Source organism: Mixophyes fleayi, chromosome 6 (assembly GCF_038048845.1).
Source record: "Mixophyes fleayi isolate aMixFle1 chromosome 6, aMixFle1.hap1, whole genome shotgun sequence".
In the NCBI taxonomy this organism is placed as follows: Eukaryota; Metazoa; Chordata; class Amphibia; order Anura; family Limnodynastidae; genus Mixophyes; species Mixophyes fleayi.
In genome coordinates this window covers 76,750,529-76,774,478 of record NC_134407.1, presented here as the reverse complement: position 1 = coordinate 76,774,478, position 23,950 = coordinate 76,750,529, and the positions used below count along the sequence as shown (strand labels likewise).

The window sequence follows — 23,950 nt, the reverse complement described above, 5'->3', positions numbered from 1 at the left end:
CGTTAAGAGAAGATGAAATTTGTCACAAGTTTCATTCAACACAGAAACAAGAAGTGGTCAAAAGTAAAAAGAAATAATAAACAAAAATTGGCAAGAAATCACACCCTTTCACAAACAAAACTTAGATGTGCAATGTTTTAAATGTATGTATGTATATATGCATAATATGTAAGTGTGTGTATAGATATATATAGACAGCTATTTAACACTAGACCGAAAACTAATGTAGTTAACTCAAGTGCATGTTGCATCTCTATTGTAGCTGTCAAAACATGTAAAGTGCATATAGAGCGCTTGCAGTGCAGCTATGCAGCGTGTGTATGTTAGATGTGCCGTTTAGAATTTAAAATGAATGAATCCACCCTGTACAAGCCTTTTTGTCACAGGTGTGCGGAGATGGGGAATACAGACTTGTATATGGCTAAATTAATTACCGATTTTGGATCAATTACTAGTTTGGAGGTATAGCTTATGTCCTTAAATTCTTTTTCTTTTGGGGGCCTCTTAACTTGATTTCAGAGCAAATTAATCTGAAGACAGCTCAGCTAATCTAAAACTACAGTGGTGTCAGATAGATGGCACTGCTGTTAACACGTGGAGTTACAGACACCCAAACCTCCTCTTTGTGCCAGGATTCGGTGGCTAAGTAAAGAAACCTACTAAATCAGGATTTGCACACTGGATTCCTCTGGGAGGAAGCATTTTGTGAGTGGGAAGAGGCGTGAGAGGTTCCTGTCTGATGTGTGATTGGAGTGATGTCATCATGTGGTTTGGTGGAGTAATAGAGAAGGGGGTAGGGAGTTGGCAAGAATGGAATATCCGGGGTTACCAGAAGCCCTTGGCTCACTTATAACACATGGCTTTCATTAGCCGGCCTCTGGGCCAATCTCCTGATGAGACACAGCTTCCAGTTGAGTCCTTTCTAGTGTAGTTGGCTGGCGAGAACTTCATGGGCAAGCTTTTAACCCCTTCTTGATCTTACCTCAGTGTGGAATATTGAACCTAGATTCTGTGATAATGAAATAAAATATTTAAAACTGGTGGAAGAGCACACCTGAGCTGGAGTGATGACTTTTCTTTATGCCAGTCTTGGACAGCATTCATAAGACTTAAGACTATAATCTTAATAGCCCTAAAATCTTTCCTGTCTTCTCTTTAGCACATGTTCATCTATAGCAATACAACTATTTGGACATGTTTCTTAAATTGCATCCTCTACAGTTTCCTTACTAGTTCAGAAACATTATTCAGTGCCTAATGCTTGCTGTTAAGTTTCTGGTGGGTCTGGTGCTGTCCCTCGCTTTCCCTGGCATCCAGTATTCACATTATGTATGATGATCAGTAGTTGACTGGCAAAGAGGCAGAGCTATCCTGAGCAATGGCATGGGATTTCTAAAGGATGTATTTTATAAGACACTCACATAGTGAATCGACTAAATATGGTAATTTTTGTTTGGGTGAACATCCAATTTAAGTTGTTACCTGTTGAAATTGGCACCTTCTTTAAAAAAAAAAAACTCATGTCCTGTAGCCGAATAGCTTGTGTGTGTATTCGTGTGGACCAATGCTTTTCATTCTGTTAGCAGGCTCTGGACGATCAATGCATGTGATTGACCTGGATGCAGAAGAAGACAGGAATCGTCTTTGTGAGGAGAGGCTGGGGATCCCCAGCAGAGACCTTCTAATGCAGTGAGTAGCTCTCAAAAGAGGATTTCTGCTATTTTCCCTGTAGTGCTACCAGGACTCTGTACTCTTAATCCTGTTTCACACTTTTCATGTCCCATTTGTTTTAGAGAAAACAAGGACCTGGTTGAATTTGCCAGAATCCATCCTTCCAGTGGTTGCCCGGGAGATCTTACCCCTCATCTTATGATAGCAGGTGGTTCCTCTCTCCAAGCCAGCCAATTAGGAGCTGATCCTACACCACATACTCACCCAACCCACCCACATTGGCTGCCTAGAACAAGGAGCCCCTCCATTTGGATGGGTGGCCATTCCTACGGTGAGCATGTTAATTTCTGCTGCGTCTCAAAGGGTATTTGACCTAAAGCAGAGTCATTTATAATTAGTGTGACAAATACATGCTGACACAGCAGTTTATTTTTATTTTTTTTTGTTTGAATGGTCAACACTAAAGCATGTGCCCTGGAAAGAAATGTCTTCCTGTTTTTAATATAAATAAAATATGTGCCTAGTAACTTGTCACTGTCTGTTTGGAGGTGCCCTCTTGCCCCTGGGATGTACAAGTATTAGTTGTTGAAATTATTTTTTACTCTTATTATCAGCTTAAACATGCTAAATGGGATAAAAGTTGTGGAGTCATGCAAATTTATATAAAACTTTATCTGTTTGCCATCAGGTATTGGTCACCCAGCTCTACACCAGAACCTGCCCCCAGGATTTCCCCCATCTATGCCCAGTGCCATGCAACCAGTATTCCCCCTACCACAGGAACCTCCTGCCCAGCTGGTCATTCTACCTCCGGAGCCCTCTCCCCACACTGCTCCACACACTCTCGGTAAGTGCATGCAGTTCATTAAATTTGTTGCAAGTGTGCCAGGAGATGTGACCATTCCAATGTGTCATCCATAGCGAAGTGTGCAGAAAAAGTTAAATAAACATGATCATTAGTATGTAGCAAAGCGTGATGATTTGGTAGAAATGATACAGTTCTCCCTTTATCGTGCATTTTGTCACTTTGACACTTGGCTGTTAAATGCACATTGTCTCTATAAAGTTAAATTAAATAACATAAGCAATGAATAAATTTAAATAAAACTGGTAAGTTTTGTGACTTAAACTCAAATTGCTAGCTCTTTTTTTTATGTACATGAACAATATCTGAATTCTTATCTTTTTATGCTTGTTGCCCCCACCCTAAGTTTGCACAGTAACAAACTAATTCTTGTTTAGGCAGTTGTAATGCCTAATGTAAAATCTACCACTACAAACTATTGAGTATTAAAATTTTGTGTTTTCCACAGCTGAAGTTATGGATCAGGCTTCTTTGTGGCCACCCATGTACCCTGGCCGAGGACCCACCTCCCACCTCCAGCACCCAGGACAGCTCCCAGTCTACTCGCGGTCGCAGTTTCTACGGCAACAGGAGCTTTATGCGCTGCAGCAGCAGAGAGCGGCGCAAGCTCTAGAACTTCAGAGGCAAAGTCATCTCCAAGTATGTCAAGTTGAGTTTTTGTCTAATGTTCCTAGTGATTATAGCCATCATTGCTGGAAGAAAGCTAGTAGTGCTAATGTTTCATTTCGACCATCTGTTCTCTCTCTAGCGGAAATCCGAGGATCATCTGCCAGAATCTGAAGACCAACCCGAGAAGGCCCTAAAGTCCCACAGTAAAGCGGATGCCTTAAACACTTCCAAGAGCCAGACCCAACCCAGCCTGCTGCTGCCACCTCCCTCTGCTCCTGCACCACCCAAGCTGTCTCCCTGCTCCCATTCGCCTGCCCTACGGCCTCCGTCCAAATGCCCAACACCCCGGCCGCTGGCCCCATGCACTTTACCGGCATGCCCCGATGGCAGCTCCATCTTGGTGCCCAGCTCTCCAGCTGTCAGCCCTGTGCCCGTGCAAAGCTCCAAGGGGAAAGAGGGAGAAGATAGGAGGGGGGAGGGGCAACCCCCCAGAGACTATCCCAAATCACTGGAACCAGGTGTGTACCAAGTATTGAGTAACTATTACCCATAGCGTGCTCCAATATCCTCAATTACTGCAGCTCAAAAGTTGCATGCAGCTAATGACTTATAGTAGGGATTTGTCTTTTTTTTTTTTTTTTTTTTTTTTTTTTTTCTTTAGCACAGCAAAGGTTAACAGTAGCTCAAAGAAAGGGAAAAAACTTTAGAAGAAAGTGGGAGAGGCAGAGATCTGCACAACCCGTTAAAGGAATTGCAGTGCTATTGATTGCCTTTTAAATTAAAAGCATATTTGCATGCCGCAAGGCCCATTTGTCACCACATCTTCTCTGCGTATGGTTGGAAATCTGCTCTGTTCCACTGTATGCTCTGCCAGCTCATGGCTGAATCATTGCAGTGTGTTCCTAGCACAATCAAACACTTATGGAGTTAAAATTAGACTCTTAAAGCCCCACTATCCATATTCTGGGAAGTGCTGCTACAGCACACGATGCGCCTGCAGTCTGTGTTTTCATTAGACTGTATATGGGAGTTATTTGGCCAAAGTCGTGCAGTATTGGCCTGGGATCATAGAATATAATATTCTACTTCAAAGACCAGTATCTTAACCCCAAGGTTATGAGTCACTGACGTCTCCTTGAAAAGTCCTTGTGAGGGGTTAGGCTGTAGGAATGATATGCTGTTCATCTGGCCATGCTGTCAGAAGAGTGGGAGGATACCATTAATAACCATCTGACGATGAGCAGCCTGGGGGGACATTTACCAACGCAGGGCACCTTCATAGCCTTCTCAAGACTGAGTGATAACATTTATTTCCTGGTCCTCCGTGTGTGTCAGCTGCATAAACACCCAGAAAACAGCCAGGGTAATGAGTCCGGCTGCCTACATTCATCTTCCAAGTCTGTCTAATCCCTGACATCCAGCCACCCGCCCCCCTTTCTGTCCATCTATCTTCTCCCCCTTCAATCATTTACCCTCCCCCTTTTGTGCAGTCTCTCACTTCATCTATCTAATGCTTGGTCTGGTCATGTCTATTTTTCTCTCCGTCCATCATTCCTCTCTTTCTCACGTTTGCATCTTCCACCCCATTCCTCACTGTCTTCCCTCCCTCTTAACACCTCCAAGTTCTTTTTATATAGTTCTTCTGTCCTGAGTATGGTGGTCTAGCAGCGGAGGAGAACCCCTTAGGCTTATGAGAGTCAGCATGCTATTACATCCGCACATTATTTCCTTTCTATCACTGATTTTCGCTTAATGTTTATAATAAAGCATTACAGTATCTTACACATAGGGGGGTATTCAATTGTTAGCGTTAACGGGGAAAAACGAGCGCTCAAAAAATCTTAGCGTTAATACGGTAATTACTCGCTCAATTTCAGCTCGCCGCTCCCTGAGCGGTGAGCTGAAGTTCCGTGAGTAAACTACCGTATTAACGCTTTTCTCGCACAATATTACCGTATAAACGGTAATATTTTTTAAGCGCTCGTTTTTTTCCCGTTAACGCTAACAATTGAATACCCCCCATAGTGGAGGCAGATAATTTTTGAGCTGAACTAACAACCATGAGAATACAGTCTATCAATTATCTAAAAACTAGTGATATAACTATCCTGGTGAGTTTCTAAGCTCTGTTGTCATTGATGTCCTGGTTCCTAGTGAATGACAGAATGCATTGTCATGAATATTGCTGTCCTCACTATGTACATGACAAGTTCAATCCCATCCTCTTCTTCCAGTACACCTTAATCACACATCATATTTTCCATCCCAATAGGGGGGGCTTTCATTTTTGTCTTAGTATGTCCTAGTTAGTATTACTAAATTTTGTCATGAGACGTGTAGAAGTGTATATTTTTAATTGTCTTCCACATTGAAGCATGAGAGATATTCTAATCATAACACAATAGCTTGATATGTTAAGATAGCTCAAATTAAAATTGTTTTATATAAATGAGTGAAGAGTTTATACATTTCCATGTACATCAGACTTTCTGTTGGTAAGATCATTGAAGGGCCTATTTGAGCCCACAGTGCCGTGCAACAAATTGGCTTATCATACCTATGTAACATGCCAAATGTCTTGAATGATAATGTATCTATACTTACACTCTGCAGTCAGCCCTGTTTTTTGGCCTGGGCTGTGAGATGTACCAATGGGCACCAGCAAAAATGTCTGCACTAAAATGCTCCTGGGGGCTCAGGTCAATGATCCCTGTGAAGTTATTATTTTTTTTACCCTACTTGACAGTGCTGAATTAAAGAACCACTTGACAATGGTGTACATTTTAGAGGTATCTTAAATGGCAGAACTGTAGGTTAAACATTTTTTTAATGATCTAGTAAATTATCTTTGTCTGTCCTGTAGATCTGCCTCCTGGATACACCTACCCAGATGTTGTCCAATCCTATACCTCTCCATCTCCCCATCATGTGCACTCTGCAGAACCTGCTGATCCTGAAACTATGCAAATAGCATCAACTGCGGCAGAACCCGAGCAGTCCAGGACGTTTACCCCTTCCAAGAAATCTTCATGTGACGCATCAGTTGCAGGGGACTCGTTGGATATTAACCAGGAATTGCCTCGCTTAGGGGAAACAGACCTAAGTGAGCTATGTAGCCAAGAATCCCAGGTCCCCAAGTTCCAGGAGTGTGAGGAATCCGCAGCCAGCAGGAGTTTTGATGAGCCTGAAAATAATGGGGAAGAGAAGGAAGATGTAGAGTCTAAAAACCTGGAAGCAGATGAGAGGAAAAAACCAGGTGATGATGGTTGTGTCTTTGAGTGCACATCAGCTGGACAGTTGCCAAACACTTCTAAGAGGCCTCCTGAGGCTCCAGTGACTGTAGAGGAACCTGATAATAACTCTAGTGATGTAGGTCAGACTTTGTTACACAAGGTTAGTGATGACCTGGACTTGGTTGACACACAGGTGGCAGATGATGAGCATTTTACTCCTTCACTACCTTGCTCCCCAGTTGTGACTGACCACCAAGAGTCCATCTACAGTCTGGATGCGCTTATAGCGGCCAGTATCTCCTTGGGAGAACTTCCCTCAGTTCTTGAAGAAGGGAATGTGTTTCCTGTTACCAACTCCTCATCCTTCCCCTCAAGCTCAGGTATTCATGGGATTGCTCTGCTAAGTGAATTAGCAGATCTGGCTCTGCAGGACCAGCTAAAAGTTACAAAAGGTTTGTGGCTTTTTTTACTCCCATTTTATAAACCATTACACAGCAGTGTCAATTTAGGGACATCATCCCCTTAATGGCCATCAAAAACATCTCTCTAAATATCTTCAATAAACTTGTAGATACAAACATTTAAAAAAACAACTCGGTGACAAAATGTTGAGAAATACATTTTCATGGACTATAAAGAACACAGGGCATGTGCACGTTTATGTCCTGGGAAAATGGATAGAACGAACAAAACTGTGAGCATTAGATGCGTTTTATGATTCTTAACATGTTTTCTATGCAATTTTAATGTGATGTGCTTTAATCAATACAATTTTTTTCTACTGGTAGCACATGAGAAATAGGCCATGGTTTGTGCTAAAATTTGAACCACAGCGTTAAAATTTTTAGGATGCAATGGCCTATTTTTTATGCAGCTTTTGGGCATTAACAGCGGATAGTGGTTAACGAGCCATAATTGTTCATTCAGTTTATCTTAAGTGTGCAGAGTTAGCATTGCTGTAAGGAAACTGAAATCTGACCTGCCTCTGGGATTTTTTTTTTTTTTTTTTTTTGTTTCAATAGAATTACTTAATACTGGGCTATAATATTGCAAGTTTAGAACCTGAAGATTTCAGCTGACGTGTATCCGTTCAGTTTGATTCAACAATTGTTTACAGATCCTACTTTTAGGTGGGAACTTCTCAGAGGGACGAGTCCGGTGCAGCTTCTCATTTGGTTAAACGCCCTTTGTAGGAGTAGTCTTTACCTATTGCTCTGTCAGAAGTCTGGAGGGAAGGGTTTTCATTGCGAAGAGCAGCTAAAAGCCAGAGATCTTAGGCAGTTAATTTCCCTGCAGGCTGAGTATTGTCTTCTCCTCAGAGATTATTAAACACAAACACTGCAGCCTGGGCTCTAAGTGCAGTGTGCTACTTAATCACAGACTCTCATGCTCCACAGGGACCCTGAGCCCCCGACCTTACCCTCCAAAGCCACTTTTTAGAGCAGCCATTAAGAGGGAGGATTTGATTTCTTAGTTCAGCAAATAAACACACTGCAGTATGTAAGTGTACGGTGATCCAGTGTATCTCTCAGTCCCCAATCTCCTTCAGCACAAAATGCCGTTTCACTGTCCCTGGGAGCCATCACTAAATTGTCAGCCATGTCAGATGATCGCAAGGGAATGTTACACAGTAACGTGTTAATATTTTGTGAAAATCTATGGTTAGGGATAGCTTGACTTTTTTTTTTTTCATTATTCCATCTAGCCAAATAATAGTACTTACATTCCAGGGACCTATGTTTTTAATCACGGAGGATTCCTTCATGAGTGAAAATATTGGTGACATCCTCGAAATGGTCCCCTATTTTCCTCCTAGAGACTAAATATTATAGGGTGGATGGTACTACTTTTACTACCGGTACTACTTTGGTTACTGCAAACTTTTTTTTATTATATTTCTGCAAAGTTTTTCACATTCCAAAGTTTTTTGTTTAACTTCGTGGTTTAAAGTATCATCAGTGCTAGCAAGTATTAAGACTATCAAGATTTCAATTATGATGGGCTTTTTCTTCCTCTCGGTAAATAAAGCATAAACCTTCTAGCTACATGGTGGCAAAATCCTAGCTTGTAGAACGGATGTGGGTATAAAATATCCATTTATGTATTTCATGTCTGCACTCTGTATTGTGGTTCTTAACAGTCTGTTCCAGTGATAGGCAACAGACGGCCTTCCTTTACCTGCTGCTCCCAGCTTTAACAAACATATCTGACAATAAAGCAGGAACACTTTTTTCTAATATGCCTGCTGACATGTTATTATGGATAGGTGTCTTTCTTTGACTAAATGTATTGTTTGGAGCATATTCAATTGTTGGCATTATAGCCAAAATTCTTGCGGTACGCACACTATTACAGTCATTACGGTAATAGTGCACGTAAATACCTATATTACGGTACTTTTCTCGCTGGATTTCAGCTCAGGGAGCTGCGAGCTGAAATCCAGCTTACGATTACCGTAATACTGGTAATAGTTTTTCGGCGGTGGAAACTGCGGACAATTGAATATGCCCCTTTGAACTTCTTACTGAGCTTAAAGGTGTGTCCCTTTCGACGGAAAGACAACCCTGCAGTGTATCGGGTTGACATTTTGTGGGCTGAACAAATATTCATGAGGATGCAGCCAATCTGAGGTGCCTAAGTGATGTCATTCCTTCCATGTGAATTAATAGACTGTATTCGTGAAGGCCACAAAATAACTGCCTTCATTATGTATAGGTAATGGACCAATTTAATACCTTTTTTTTTCCCCCCCAAGCACTGTATAAAAATCGAAATCAAGAGCTTTTGTTTTTATTTAAGGCTGTAGATTTACCAAAATTAATAATTTAAACTGAAGAGTTTAATTATTCGTTAAATTCCTGCCTACCTTTGTGCTCCAAAGAAAGAAACAGACCATTTGCAAGTCTTAACCCTCTCCATGCCAGTCGCTGACGGCATAATAATCCTCTAAGATGTGGCATGCTTTTTCTTTGGCTGACAAATTATAAGCTGTGTAGTGCAGTGGGGGTGATAATTAGCTGCATATTACAGTCCGGCCCCTTTTAGTGTCTGTCATGGGAGCCATCGGAAGCGTGTTGTCAGTTGTAAGACAGATGGGTACATGTGCTACGATATAGCACAGGAAGCCATACTTAAATAGGGCAATGCTCTCCCAAGTAGCTTTTAGCATCGATTGCTCTTGCCATAGTGCATAAGGTAATGCACGGAAATGCAACCACATCAACCGTCTGGAAGATGGTTCTCCAAACACTCGTGTGGGCATCTTTACAGTGAGCAGTAGTAATAACTGGCAGAATGCTTAGTCCAGAGGGACCTGCAACATATCTGCTTACACCTTTTTGTTTGACAGAAATGCTGCATTCGGTGCTGGGATTTTAAATTACTCTGGTTTATTAGCATACAAAGAACTGGTGAATTTTTATTCTCTCTACATCTCCTCGTTAACAGTCTGCTCCATTCTCTCGCCATATTCCAAATAGTATGTTTTCATATACTGACAGCCACCAATGTTTAATAACCTTTTATTTATGTAACATGCCAGTGTTTAATAGATTCAGGCCCAAATTACTGGTGTACTGAACACTACGGGGTAAATGTATGAAGCTCCGGGTTCTTCAACACCCGCGAGTTCGGCGTCTTCAGTGCTTAAATTTAAAGCGGCGCCTACATGTAATTTAATACCGTCAGTAAGTTGTCATAGTTTTTCTTACTGACGGGTACACTTTTAGCATTTACCTACTTTCAGTAAATTTTATTTACCATGTCCCTCTTTTCTTTACCATGTGTCTTATTGCCTTCAGAACCATTTACCAGACCGCATAAGTATGAATGACTTGGGGAGTAAATGCCATACATATGAAAGCTTCACAACATCAATATATCAACATATATGCATAGTGTATTTTGCTTTTTAATGTCCCAGTTACACAATTTTGCTTAAGGTGTGCCAAAGCTTAATCTGTGGTCTAATTTCCTCCCCCCTAAATTTCTATTTTTACTTTTTATTTGTGTGTGTGTGTGTGTGTGTGTCTCTTTGGGGTTGTTAATAATGCCATAATTTCATCCATGATTTTCGTGTCCTTTGACACTAACCTGTTAGAGAGGGGTTGCTCAATTATGCCATCGCCAAGACATGGTGGAGCAGCCATTTTTGGGTTGAACCAGTTATTGAGAAGCAGTCAATCCGATTGGCTAGGATAAAATGACATCACTGACGCAGGTTTGACACAGCATCGGTTTCTGTTGAAATAATAGGCAGCGTTTTCATGGATTTTGGCTTAGACCACAAAATGTCTGCTTCTGCTGCTTATAGGTGAGAGGTGTACTTTAACCACTCAATAAACACTTTCATTTGCGAGAAACATTAGATTTGCTAAACTTTCTTACTTTCTTTTTCTTTCTTGTTTTAGCCAGCGAAGATGATTTTGTGGTCTCAGATCTTCAAGTTTTTGCTACCATTGCTGTTGCCTGGTCTCTGGCCGAGGCTGATAGCCTGCAAGGTGCTAAACCAACATGTCATCTTTCCTGTTGCCCGAACATCGCACCGCGTGTCCGCTTATCACGCCGGACATTCAGCTGGGTGCCGAAAACAAAACCAGTAAGTACATCGGCATATGTAGTTTATTAGATAGCGGGAGACCATTCCTGAACCTGAGCATTGAGTGTATGACTTAATCTACAGTGTTGTGGAAATTAAATATGATCAAACTTTGACATTTAATTGTAAATGCACATCCCTTATTATATTTAGTGTTTTATCATCATCATGAACCTCCCTGAATGTCACGTGAAGGAATACTTCATGCACTGATGTCATCAAAGAGGTAGACTGGAGCACAGTAATGAGGTGCTCCCTCTTTATAACAGCAGCTTAAAACACAGGACAACATTGGTCATATATGGAGGCTGGCATTCTTAGGAATGTGATACATATATATAGATATATGTATGTATGTGTATATAGATATATATACAATTTTGTATAGAGAAAATATTGGTGGGAGGTGGCAGTAAGAAGGTTTGTGCATAAAATAGTTAGCAACAGTTAATTTTATTTCATACAACTTTAAAAAGGAATGCAATAATTCTACCTTAATTTGATATGATCCGCTGTTTAGCTGCAGAATTATGTTAAGATGGCTTTTACCCCACACGCAGGTCTGTCCACTGAAGGCTGCCATTGACCACTTGGATACACAAGAGGTGGACATGCGAATGAAGCTGGCTGAGATCCAGCGGCGGTATAAGGAGAAGCAGAGGGAGCTTGTGAAACTGCAAAGGCGACATGACCACGAGTGAGTTCACGTTAAAAAAAAAACCCAAAAAAAAACAAACAAAAAAACTGCTCACCACATCTGATGATTCCGAATAGTCCACTCATTTCACCTAGTCCCCAACAACTATAGTATTTTACTCCATTGATGCAAGTAATCTTGGGCCCTGTTGCTGCCGCGTCTTGCTTCCACCACCGCTTTTAATCTAGGTGGAGGATTCTGGGTCCTTTTGGTATTTTGTCATTGTTAATCATCAGGGATGGAGTGAAGACCATGAACGGTGTGTGTGTGTTTGTGTGTGTGTGTGTGTGTGTGTGTGTGTGTGTGTCTGTGTATGTGTATGTGTGTATATATTATATTATATGTTTTACATTTATCCAGGAGGAGAATTTACAATTTCCTGCTCCCATTTTTCTAGATTAAAGAATTAACAAATGCCAAAGGCAAACATTGACCTTCAGAAATCACACTGGAAAGTAAATGTATGGTCAAGAAGGACAGAAACGTCCAGAACAAAATAGATTACTTCAATATTCTAATCTTGTATTGATCTTGTGTACCATGTAATATATTTAACCCCTGTGTCCTGCAGTTTTGTATTAACCGATAACATCTGTAGTGCTAGACTACAAATAGTTGCGAATAGTCCTGGAAGGTTTAGGCTACTGAGACAACAGTTCTTTTACAGTGACCCATGGATCGAACAGTAACATTAGATTTCTTTCAATTCACAGTAAGGAAGAGAGCTCTAGAAGTCCAGTCCGACGGGGTCCGGGAAGGCCGAGAAAACGGCCACATTGTCGTGCCCCCTCCTCGCATCGGCTGTATGAGAGTAAGAAAAGCAAGTAAGTTACCCTGAGACCTCTCTTAGAGTGTTCCTCTGCCTTTTTTATTGTAAACAAAATTACTATATTACGTAATCTCAGTCCATGACTATAATATAAATATTGTATGTACTCATCTAAATGTTCCCCTGAGGTCTACTGATCTGCCTGCGTTATGCTCTCCGTTCCTCCCTTATTTCTTACCTCAGTGACATGCCTTTATAATATAGACCTGTCTTTAGATACACATGTCTCATTCCTCCCTCATTTCTCAATGCAGGTCATTCCTTTGTGATGAAATATAATGTGTAAGCTTAATAAGATGAAGAAGACTCTCATTAAACTTGCACTTAATGCACAGTACAGTAAGGCGATTCTGCTTTCACCTGTGCTAACAGTTTGGCATCATGTTTCAAATCTTAATGAAAAATTAAGGAAGTCTTATAAATTATAACCTTCCAATGCAAACTATTGAAATTGTTCCTATAAGTGTGTTTTGCAAAAGGCAAGCGGCTCCTTTTACAATTGCAAAACACCCGAACAGGCTTTGAATACTTGTCACATGACTCATTTTACACACCTAAATACAAGAAATATCCCATACATGGAGCTTGTTTAATTCCTATCTTGAACAAGATAGATGTATCTGTGCACAATCCAGCCTTTACTTTGTTTAGTGATAGACCTTACCGGGGGAAAAAAATAAATAAAAAATCCATGTTTTCATGTTCATTATTTTTCGGTTCCTCTCTCATCTCGATTACTGATATATGATGGCTGTTCTCAGGCTTGTGTTGTTGGGGGAGGGACTCCCACAAAAGTGGCACACAGCATAGCATAGAAAACCCTCTCTGTGCCATGTAGCCGCCTCTGGTCACATTACGGCACCGCTCACTGGTTCCAGCGCTCTGCTATTACCCATTAACCGCCTGGTGCAGCTATTCTCGCACTCGCGGGCCCTGTATAATTGTCCTTCTCTGCTACAAATTGCCTCCCGGAAGGGCCATTTGCATAAATCCTCCAACCTAGTCCAAACATGATTGGAGAGTGTGTGCAATGCATCAAGCTCTATGATTTGGTAATAATAGTTAAATCTCTACTAAATGACTCCCTCAATTAAGACCGAGGAAAAAAAAATAAATGTCTGAGTTTTATGTCAGAAAACATTAGCAAATGTTGCACGGTTGAAGGAGAGGAAAAGAATTTCAACAAAAAGATGTTGTTTTGGTTGGCAGTACCACCGAGACAAGGGAGCAGCTTATGTCTCCTGACCATTGTAGGGGGTCAGGTTTGAGCCGCTGAGCTATTAAGGGACCTGCTAGTGTCTGTATTAATGCTGGCTCGCCTACTCCCCCCAGTTTCTCTGCTCTTCCCTCCTCCCTATTACAAAAGCAGCTGTTTTACAGACGGTGGGCACAAGAAGTGGCTGAGTCATTGGTATTTAAACTATAATCTGGGTAGTGGCTTTTTTTTTTTTCTTCTTCCTGTGCACTTTCACAGACGCACCTTTTGTGTGTTACATGTGTTCGTTAATATTGACAAATGTATCAATAATCTGTGTATAATACAATCTGCTTGGGATTTGTGATTAAATGCCACAAATTATTTTTAGATGACTTTATTTGGAAACCTTGGGTCCAAAATCATTGTTCAGCATTATATCAAAATACCTTTGCATAGTCATAGAATAATTAAACAATGCACAATATAGACTGTTTAAGCGGATATTGCCCATAACAATTTCTTTCAAAGTTTGTGTTTTGAATTGATTGATTAAATATTATGGTCCACATGAAACATGCACTTTATTTTCTATTCTATTTATTGGTCGTTACACAAGTAGGGTTGCTAGATAGTCAGTAAAACCAGTATTTGCCCTAATGGGGGCAAATTCAGCGTCTGAATGTAAATGTTCGCATCTGGTGTGAGGAGTTCCCAGGGACCATATTTTTTCACTTAGATGATATACTGTGCAGACAATTTATGTCTGCTAGAATGGGCTTTGGCTGCCATTTTGTTGGTGCTTCTATCTGTAATTTAAGAGGCTGACATGGAAGAGAGGATATGGTGTATGTCAGAGGTGCTCAAACCCAGTTCTCAAGAGCTACTAACAGGTTTTGTTTTCAGCATTTCTGAATGCTGGATTACTCACCCAGCCAAATAGATTAACCAGATTAACCCAGCCTACTCTCCCGGGAGGCTCCCGAATTTCGGGGAGTCCTCCCGGACTCCCAGAAGAGTAGGCAAGCCTCCCTGATCCTAAAAAATGACGATGTTCACGACATTAAATATCGGGGGCAAGGCTTAATCACATCATTAAGCCCTGCCCCCGCTATTCAATGCTCTGTATTTTCTAGTGGGGGTTGAAGCTATGGTGACGTGCATAATTAAAGAAATCCTGAAAACATGAACTGTTGTTAGCTCTTGAGAACCTCCTGTATATGATTTGTATATAAATAAGTGGATGTTTAGATAGATCTATCATGATGGAGCAGTGCTGTACATTTTATTATCATAACCAGGGGCAGTGTCTTTATAAAGCGTTGGTATCTATAAATGTTCATTGTATTTCCATTAACCAAGTATAGCTTGAGGCTTGCAATTTTAGGTGTGTATGTATATATGTGTATATATTCGCAAAAGAGTTAAAGGTCTCCTATATATAGAATTTCTTCATATGTTGTGGTCTCCATGAGATAGATATAGTGCATTCTACTCTCTAATTACGTAGGTATTCTCTTCCCTCTTCTCCACACTGACCCTTCATGATAAATCCGTGGCTTTCTCCGCTCTGCCTGCACGCAGGCTATGCATCCCTAGGCCGGTAGCAGAGATAGTTGCCTAGCAACCTCCCTGCTTCCTCCCTCGGCTCTTCCCTGCTGTTTGGTGAATTTTGGCTCAGTGTGATATGCGAAAGAAGGAAAATAAGGTGATGGCGCTGCAGAAACCTTTCATCCTAACCCATAAAACCACTGTTAGCTTACCATCATTGCAAGGACAAAGGCATGTCAGCCTTGCGATTACATACAATCCACAGTTTTCTTTCTAATGCATGCACACACAGTGATGCTTTCTTAAGTTCGTTTTGCATTATTTATGTATCCATATTGTATTAATGTTTCACCAGTAATGTAGGCAGCACTTTACAAGGTTGCAATAAAGTGTAGGGGAGTAAGTGCAGAATAACACAACTCGCAAAGTGCTCAGTCTTGCCGCTTGCATAATTTCTAAATATTTCATGAGATCGCAAGCTTCAGCCCGAGAGTGTGTGAGCGCGGCAAGAGTTAAATCATTCCAGCTGAGATTCCAGAGCGGATTTAAGAGGCTTTGATGGATCTGCCTGCGGGAGATGCTTTTACTACAGATTTAAAAAGCTGGCTGAAATCTGCTCTGTAAGAACCACAGTCTGTAAACAAATCCCCATGGTCAGACTGACCTCCAATCTACCTTTTGGTAGCCCCAACTCCATAGTCCATCTCCAAATCCCCAAACCAGCTCTTTGTTCCTCCATTCTACCCGTCTTTTTATAGGACTATGGCAAATTATTTCTATAGAACATTAGGTTCTGTGTTTTCATATCCATTAATAGGATAAAAATTCTATATTTTCACACATTAAAAGTGAATATTGGTTTAATGTTCACTATAGATGTTCACGACAGCTTACACATTTTTCTATTTCTCTCTGCATATTGCGTTTAAAAACTTCTGTTTGTTTTACTTGACCTCAGCACCTGTAGTGGCCCAAGTGCTAGCATCTGAGGATTGGGGTCCCTTAGCTCAATTTGACATGAAAAGCTTAAACACTGTTTTATGATAGGTCTTGTTTCAGTCTGATACTACTTTTTAGATTTGATCTGTATGATAGGAGGTGACTATCAAGCCCACTGTCTTGTGTTTACTGTAGGCTCTGGAGAGCATGAATCAGTTGGAATAAAGTAAACTGTGATCTGTGCTGTATGCATTGCAGTGAGGGATTCCCAGTGCCCTCCCCGCTTGCTGTTGCATGGAATTTGGCACGTGGAGGTGAGGTTCACAGCGGGCAGGGATCCTCTTGCTGGCTGGAGACACATCTCTCTGTGCTGAAGTGTGTGGGGAAGTGACAAGTTTCAGATAGGCTCTTCATTTATTTCCTACTGTGCCCAGAAGCAATGCAGACTGAGAGCATGTACCTGCTTATGCGAGCGTCAGTCTTGTAGATGCCCCTGTGTCTTCCATGTACACTCTCAGACATAAATAGTAAGCTTTATTCTTTAATATATGTATTATTTCTGTTTCTATAAATGGCAAGAGCTGGATGTTGCCAAGCTTATACTTTGCATCTGTTAGTGGCTTATTAATTTGTGTCATGAATTGTCCTGTTGCATTTTTTTTTCTCTTCAAAGATAGCATTGGCTAATAACATGTATTGTTTAAATGTCTACATTCTAATTATATTTAAAATATAACCATTTTTTTTTACTGTAATCATCCATTATATAGCGCCAGCCTATTGTGCAGAACTGCACAGTTAGGACTGAATGATGGAAGGTAATGCTTACAGTTAGCGGTAAGGGAAAATAAATATTCCCCCCCCCCCCCCTTTTTTTTTTTTTTTTGTTTTGTTCCGGAGTGTGTGTTGTCATTGACGTGATGAATACACTGAAGCTTCCATTGTAAACAGGACTGTGAGTTTATTTATTTTTATGGTGTCATCCGCTGGAGTGAGAGGGGTGTATTTTAATAGTTGGAAGCTGTAGGAAAGAAAGGGGGGAAAAGGCTTGAAGAGCCGTCCATTATCCATGCCTTATGGATGAGCCAGAATACTGTGCTACACACTGATACATGGTTTGCTCGGCTGTACAGTTGTTTTTTGTATCTGGGTTTATGGTTGAGCTGGTATGTAAATTATAGAGCTTACGTATGGGATTTTATTTTTGTAGGTCTTTAAATAGAAGCTTGAGTCTCCTGTGTGCTGAGCTGCGGAGCGAGGGGGGCCCCAAGAAGAAGAAGCGTAAAATATCGGAGGAAAGTTACAGTGACCAGGACCACTCCCACAGAGTGGTGAGTTATATTGGAAACACTAATGCCCACTTGGGTGTTGTGGCACACTAGGTATCTGTGGGTCTTGACATGGCCAAGTAGCAGTCTCCTCCTAGAACAGTCTTTTACCTAGAAAGCACAATTGCCAACATTTAAACACTTTGCTGATGACTACGTCTATAAATACTTTCAGTAAACTAAATGATAATCTAGCTTTGTTCATATAAGCTTAAATATGGTAAATTTTTAAATATATGTTGCGGACCAATGAGTGACTTCAACATCCCACCAGTGTTCTGTCTTTGCCTTTCATACACTGTCAGATGAGGTCTTGCAACGGTTTTGCCACTGGTAAACAATCTGAATGCCACTTTTCCCATTTCAGACCAAAATTATAACAAATGTGTATATACTGCACAGAACAAAATCCTTAATCTGTGACTATATAGTACACAAGCAGTATCAATGTAAACACTCTCCTGGTTTTTATGTCTGAAGCCTGCCCTGCATAGATCCGTTCGCACGCTTTGTTGAATGGGATATGGAGAGAGCACCCGTAAACATTCTCTTCCTTTAGGTTAAAATGCATTGCAAGAAGATGGTGTGTCCTCAGAACAAGCTGGTATCCAAACTGGCACGGAAGGTTTCTCAACTCAAAAGCAAGGCATTGGGTTCTAGCACCAGCACTTTCCACCGTAAGGAAGTTCTTCCGTCTAGCAAGATGCAGAAGAAACTGCCACGTCACCGGATATCGTGTCTAAAGGTCAAAGACGGAGCTGAAAGGAAAGGGCAAGAGAGACTGAGGGCAGCAATTCATTTGGAGGGAGCTGGGGAAGCAGGTGAGAAGGTTTAAACATTCAATTTACTCATCTATATATTACATAACATTTTAACTAGATCGGAGCATTGTGGTATACAGAAATATTAGCTGTATACAAGTGTGATGTGTTTTTATGTGGTGACGCTAACTTCATTAACAGGATGTTAATTGGTACATTTAGTGCATGGTGCATTTTCATAAAGTTGTGTTTTGGATCATTTAATTTTTTATTTGATTTTTCTCCTCGGCAGATGAAGACCATGATGAGGACTCTGACAGTGAAGATGGGGAGCAGGATCTCCCTGGATTGTCCAACCATGAGGCCAGCTTATCTCTTAATGCTCCTGGTAACTCGTCACTGGTGGGTCCTTCTGCATCTGCAGTAGTGAAGATGGAAGCCAACCAAAAAGCAAAAAAGAAAATTGAGAGACAGGGACTACTAGGTGAGACTTCTGGGTACACAAACTTGGCGTGTCCTAGTCTCTTCCTTTTTATCTGCTGTACTTTTAATCGTGCTTAATTCCCAGGCTCGTGCTGCATCGCCAACCCCGAGAGTGAAGTCAAGATCCGCAAGCGTTCTGCTAACTTAGAAGCTCGATCTCATCCTGACAAGCTTCTGAGGAAGAAATCATTGAACCACAAGGGAAAACCTGAAGGGAACATACGGCATAGAATGCAATCTGATATCCGGGCTCTGACACCCCACAAGAGTTTGTTCTGCACTCCTAGTCAGGGACTGAAGAAGGACAAGAGTAAAAACATCCAGGTCCGTTAAAAAATAAAGTCATACATACATTCACACACCACAAAGTAAATCTTGCATACATATTTTCAATATAATACACAACTTATCGTATTTATTATATAGTGGTGACATAATCATTGTGTGTTTTAAGCAAGGGCCACAACTGAATAACTCGCACTTTCTTGCCTTGCATTAAAGCATACTATGAAGTCGCAGCCGTTTAAAAGACATGTAATAACATCACTTAGAGGTGTAATATTCTCTTAATATCAAAGGTGAGCAAACTATCGCTTCTCCAGCTGTTGTGAGGCTTCAAATTTATTGTAAGAGTTGGGTAAAGCATGCTAGGACTTGTAGTTCCATAACAGCTGGAGATCCTACACTTCTATATTATGTATTAAAGAAATGTGTTTCTTCACCAGAGAAAGAATGGAGTGCTGAGTCTTTCCCTAACCACCCGTTCCCCCAAGAGTCTTCTGAAAGAAGGGCTAAAGATGGGGAAGATGAAGTCCAAGCAGGTACGTGCGGGATTTGTTGGTGTTTTTTTGAGCATGAGCTGTTCAACAACAATGGCAATGGTTCTACAGTAGTAACAACTATTTGAGTAGGAAAATAATAGCACCAGTTGCTAATTCTTTCTTCTCTATTCATCTATTTTAATAACATTTCTTGGTAAATAAAGCTAACTTTCATAAATACCTCCGCTTACTAATCTTGAATCACATTCCTGGTTGTTGGACGTTTTATTTTCCCAGGCTATATTCTTCTTGATTCTATCTACTCTGTGTGTTTCCTTCTTATAGCCCCCTGATTTAACTAGTTTTACACGTTGCTTCCTGTCCAGGAGCGAGGGCGAGCGGTCAGTAGACTCCTGCAAAGTTTTGCTGTGGAAGATGACTTCCAGTTTGATGATAACAGCAGTTTCTCAGAAGGAGAAGAGGAGGCCAGCTCTACAGGCAAGAGAAAAGGTGAGACGATTGCTAGTGGAGATTTGCATGCCACAAAGGCACAAGGGGTTTGGCAGCCTATTTGTGGTCCCATTTTTGTCACGAAGTTCTTTCTTCTTCAAAACGGTCCAATCTAATAGTATTCTCAAGCAGTGCCGTGCAAATGTAAATGTATTCACATGCTAAGAGGAGCTGTACAAGTGATAGACATGTATATACACATCAGATAAAATTCAATTATAATGTGTGCCCATCTTTACTATATTGGTGCGGTTTCAATCATGAATGGTTTAGACCCATATTTCTGTCTTCTGCTCATCCTAACCCCCTTTTCAGCCTGTTTCCTGGATATACTGCTTACGTGCTTCCTACTGTACTTTATATTAGTGAACCAGTATTTACACACAACTAATACATTTTTACCTTGCTTGCCTGGCACTGTATGTAACACACATGTAAGCTTATATTACAGCAATAATAAACCTTTGTGCTAAATTTGACCTTTCTAAATGAAGGAATTGTCTTTTTCCAGCTCACATCTGCTCCCTCTCCAAGGTTGACCTGAGGGAAGGGTTACATGTTCTGATACCCAAAGAGGACAACTTACTGTATGCAGCCAGTATTCGGAGTCTACAGCCCCCTGATATGTAAGTGGCCACACTCTGCAACATGTCTTATAAATGGGAAAGGATTACGCCTTTCAGACAGAGTAAGTTGATTGCAAAAATAAGAGCCCAGGTGGTAATTTTACCAAGCTGCTAGTTTAAAAAAGTGGAGATGTGGCCTATAGCAACCAATCAGATTCTAGCTGTCATTTCGTACAATGTACTAAATAAATGAGCTAGAATCTGATTGGTTGTTATAGGCAACATCTCCACTTTTTTTAAACCCACAGCTTGATAAATCTAACCTTGGGTCTTTATTTAGTTTAGAACCGTATATAATTTCATAGAACCTATATGGTGCTTTAATGATGGTACATGTGCCCCCCTATTTAGATTGGGCCTCATAGTCACATCTCCTGGAGACCCTCTGCCACTGATATGTTCACCATTATTTATCGCCTGGGCCATGACTACCTTTTGTGGTGCAATTATCGTACTCAGTAGTGCAGTCATGTATTTAGCACCTGTGTCTTGTCTCAATTACCCAAAACAGCAATCACAGAGCAGGTTTCCCCTCAACACATTTCACATCAGAGGAAATGGATACAGCCATGAATGTACAGGAAGAGGAAATCGGTGCCGTAGGGAGTTCCTTCCCATAATATCCTGTAAATGTAAACAGACAAAGGGATGTTTCTATTATGTATTCCACCAAGCTTTGCCAGCCCTATCATTTAGCTCCTAGTCAGTGTTTGTGGTACTATTAACTAAAGCAAAGGTTGTTTCCCCCCCCCCCCCCCTTTCACAATGTCTCAATATTGATTGGAATGCAATTTCTCATGAGATAGATAGATATATATAGAGATCTCTAATGTACACATTTAGTCATTTAGAGCCTGAACCTGAATTGTGTAATATAGAGAAAAATGAAAGCCTTCCCAGCTAGTTTTAACCAACTGTACGAGCCTTACTCTGTCATACCTCTGAGTGATAAATGTGTATACTTCCTTCATTCCAGATACAGTGTTGTAATAGAAGGTGAGAGAGGAAACCGGCCTCGCGTTTACTCCCAGGAGCAATTGCTGCAGGAAGCTGTGAGTTCCTTGTATGTGCGCGGGCTAACACAGGAAAAGCTCAGTCACCCACTCTGTTCTTTCCCTGTACAAACAATAGCTGTGTTGCCATGTATTACAATGTCAAAACGTGCACTTAAAGAAGTACCATCAAAGTAGAGCTTTTTGTGTATTTATTACACAGGAAACGCATACGATTTGGTCCAGTCTATTTTTAGAGCCTATAATTAAGTTAGAGCAAGTTGATAACAAAGAGGTGTAGTCTGTGACTAGATGTAGCACAGAGTGAGAGCAGATATGTGTGCTCTACCAGTCAGGTCACTAGGAACTAATAACATACTGAGTCATGTCACTCTCCTAGTGAGGGGAGCAGTCAGGCTGGATGCTTCATCTGCACACAATGGAGGCAGACATTTTGTAGGCAGATGTGTGTTAGACAAATGCTTTTTTTGCTTGTATACCTGTGAATGATATTCTTTATATGATTTAAATTTAGGTCCTTAAGAAATAAATAAATAGGTATTGATGACATAATCTCCCCATCAATCCCTTAAAGCTGCACTGCCATCTAGGACAGGGGTCTTCAACCTTTAAATACCTACCGCCCACTTTTGTATCTTTGTTGATGATAACATTTCCTTATAACTCAGTTTAGCGTAAGTGCGAAATAATTTTTAGATGGGAGAGTTATTGTATTTAACTATATAAGCAGCAGCTACTTGCAAAAGCCTATTTGGAAAAGTCAAACTCTGCAGTCTTGCATATGCAGGTTACTGTATTCAAATATATACATGCAGGTGCAGGTTGTTGGTATGCACTGTAACACTGTGACACAGTCTCTGCATGTCCGTGCAGGATACACTTCTTGTTGTGGTGGACAGGCTCTCTTATACCTGTATTAAGTATAATATACTTATTAGGTGCCTCCAGTCTGACCCTATGACTTTCACTGGTTAAGGAAAAACCCAGTCCTAAGGAATAAGTACGCAGCAGCTACTAGATGCATCCATTCACTATGGGCGCTAATGCAAGACTCGGCGCGAAAGCCGAACTTCTGGTTTCAGGAGCATGTGCAGTAGCGCATTTTGGACATTGGAGACACGCCCCACTTCCTCTTACCACTAGACCACCGGGGATCGGGCTGCTATGGAAAAGGGGCATAGTGCTCCTGTTTCTAACACTTAGCAATGTGGAACATTGCTTAAAAAAAACACCGCCCACTATAAAAACTGCATCGCCCACTAGTGGGCAGTAGGGACCAGGTTGACTACCACTGATCTAGGAAAATCATTTTCTAAGGTGCTCCGACCTGAACTTCCTCTGAGCAACACAAAATATTTCCCTAGGTAACAGGTGCTGCTTTTAAACAATATATGTCATGTACCTACAAAACCTTTATCTGATAAAATGGTCCAAACAGACACTTTTGCTATAATCCATAACAACCAATCATATATTATCAGCATTTATCAGTCGGATTAATTTAAGATAGCGAATTGGTTGTTACAAGTTACAGAATGGCTCTTTATGCCAGGTTATTAAGCCCCCTATGTTTCTTAGTACCCAATAACTAAGTAGGAATCTGCATCACACCGACATTTTTTAATGTGTTGCTGTCATTTTTCCTTGTACAACTATACTTGGTCCCAACCTTTTCAATGGCAAAAAACATAGTTGGCTGTTACAAAGTGACAACAAACAAGTAAAATAAATGTGTGTAGCCAGTATGTAAATCACAGCTTTGTAGAATAGTAGTTATACATTACTGCTTAATATGCTGAGAAATTATTTGTTTGTTTAAACAGAACAACTAACATAATTTTCTTGTTCCATTTCTGCAGGTGGTGGATGTAAGGCCTCAGTCCAAACGTTGTGTTCCACTTGGGACACGAGTCTGTGCCTACTGGAGCCAAAAATCTCGCTGCCTGTACCCGGGGAACGTGATTAGAGGTACGAAGCTTTATTAGTTAATGTGATTGACTATTTTTTTTAAACAGTTCACCCTGTTATAATCACTGATGTGTCCGCTATCCACTCCACAGTACGTGGATGGTGACGTATGTGTGTTGGAAGCACAAACTCCAGCCTCAAATACAATTGTACATTGTGGCTGACATATCAAAAAAAAAATCGGCATCACAATAACATTTTGGTAAACACTCTAAAATTACTACACACTTGAAGCATCTTATTTAAAACGGAAATTGCATTTACTTATATTTGTACTGATGGAACTACTTGCATTACATCAGAAATCCAGCTGG

At 40.8% G+C, this 23,950-nt stretch overlaps 1 protein-coding gene across 6 annotated transcripts in view; it reads left to right on the top strand.

Moving 5' to 3' along the window:
- Window positions 1-23,950, top strand: part of BAHCC1 (BAH domain and coiled-coil containing 1) — a 108,434-nt gene that overhangs the window by 77,592 nt on the left and 6,892 nt on the right. For 3 of the 6 annotated variants that reach the window (XM_075216884.1, XM_075216883.1, XM_075216888.1), the window contains 18 exons: window positions 1,584-1,689; window positions 1,794-2,002; window positions 2,360-2,518; window positions 2,985-3,184; window positions 3,285-3,663; window positions 6,009-6,830; window positions 10,788-10,975; window positions 11,536-11,672; window positions 12,386-12,496; window positions 17,397-17,517; window positions 18,074-18,335; window positions 18,568-18,759; window positions 18,844-19,082; window positions 19,484-19,579; window positions 19,906-20,029; window positions 20,541-20,655; window positions 21,632-21,707; window positions 23,528-23,636. In XM_075216884.1, the coding sequence (XP_075072985.1) occupies window positions 1,584-1,689; window positions 1,794-2,002; window positions 2,360-2,518; window positions 2,985-3,184; window positions 3,285-3,663; window positions 6,009-6,830; window positions 10,788-10,975; window positions 11,536-11,672; window positions 12,386-12,496; window positions 17,397-17,517; window positions 18,074-18,335; window positions 18,568-18,759; window positions 18,844-19,082; window positions 19,484-19,579; window positions 19,906-20,029; window positions 20,541-20,655; window positions 21,632-21,707; window positions 23,528-23,636 (3,645 nt within the window). The remainder of the gene's footprint in view (window positions 1-1,583; window positions 1,690-1,793; window positions 2,003-2,359; window positions 2,519-2,984; window positions 3,185-3,284; window positions 3,664-6,008; window positions 6,831-10,787; window positions 10,976-11,535; window positions 11,673-12,385; window positions 12,497-17,396; window positions 17,518-18,073; window positions 18,336-18,567; window positions 18,760-18,843; window positions 19,083-19,483; window positions 19,580-19,905; window positions 20,030-20,540; window positions 20,656-21,631; window positions 21,708-23,527; window positions 23,637-23,950) is intronic. The other 3 variants (XM_075216887.1, XM_075216885.1, XM_075216886.1) reach the window with 3 other exon arrangements.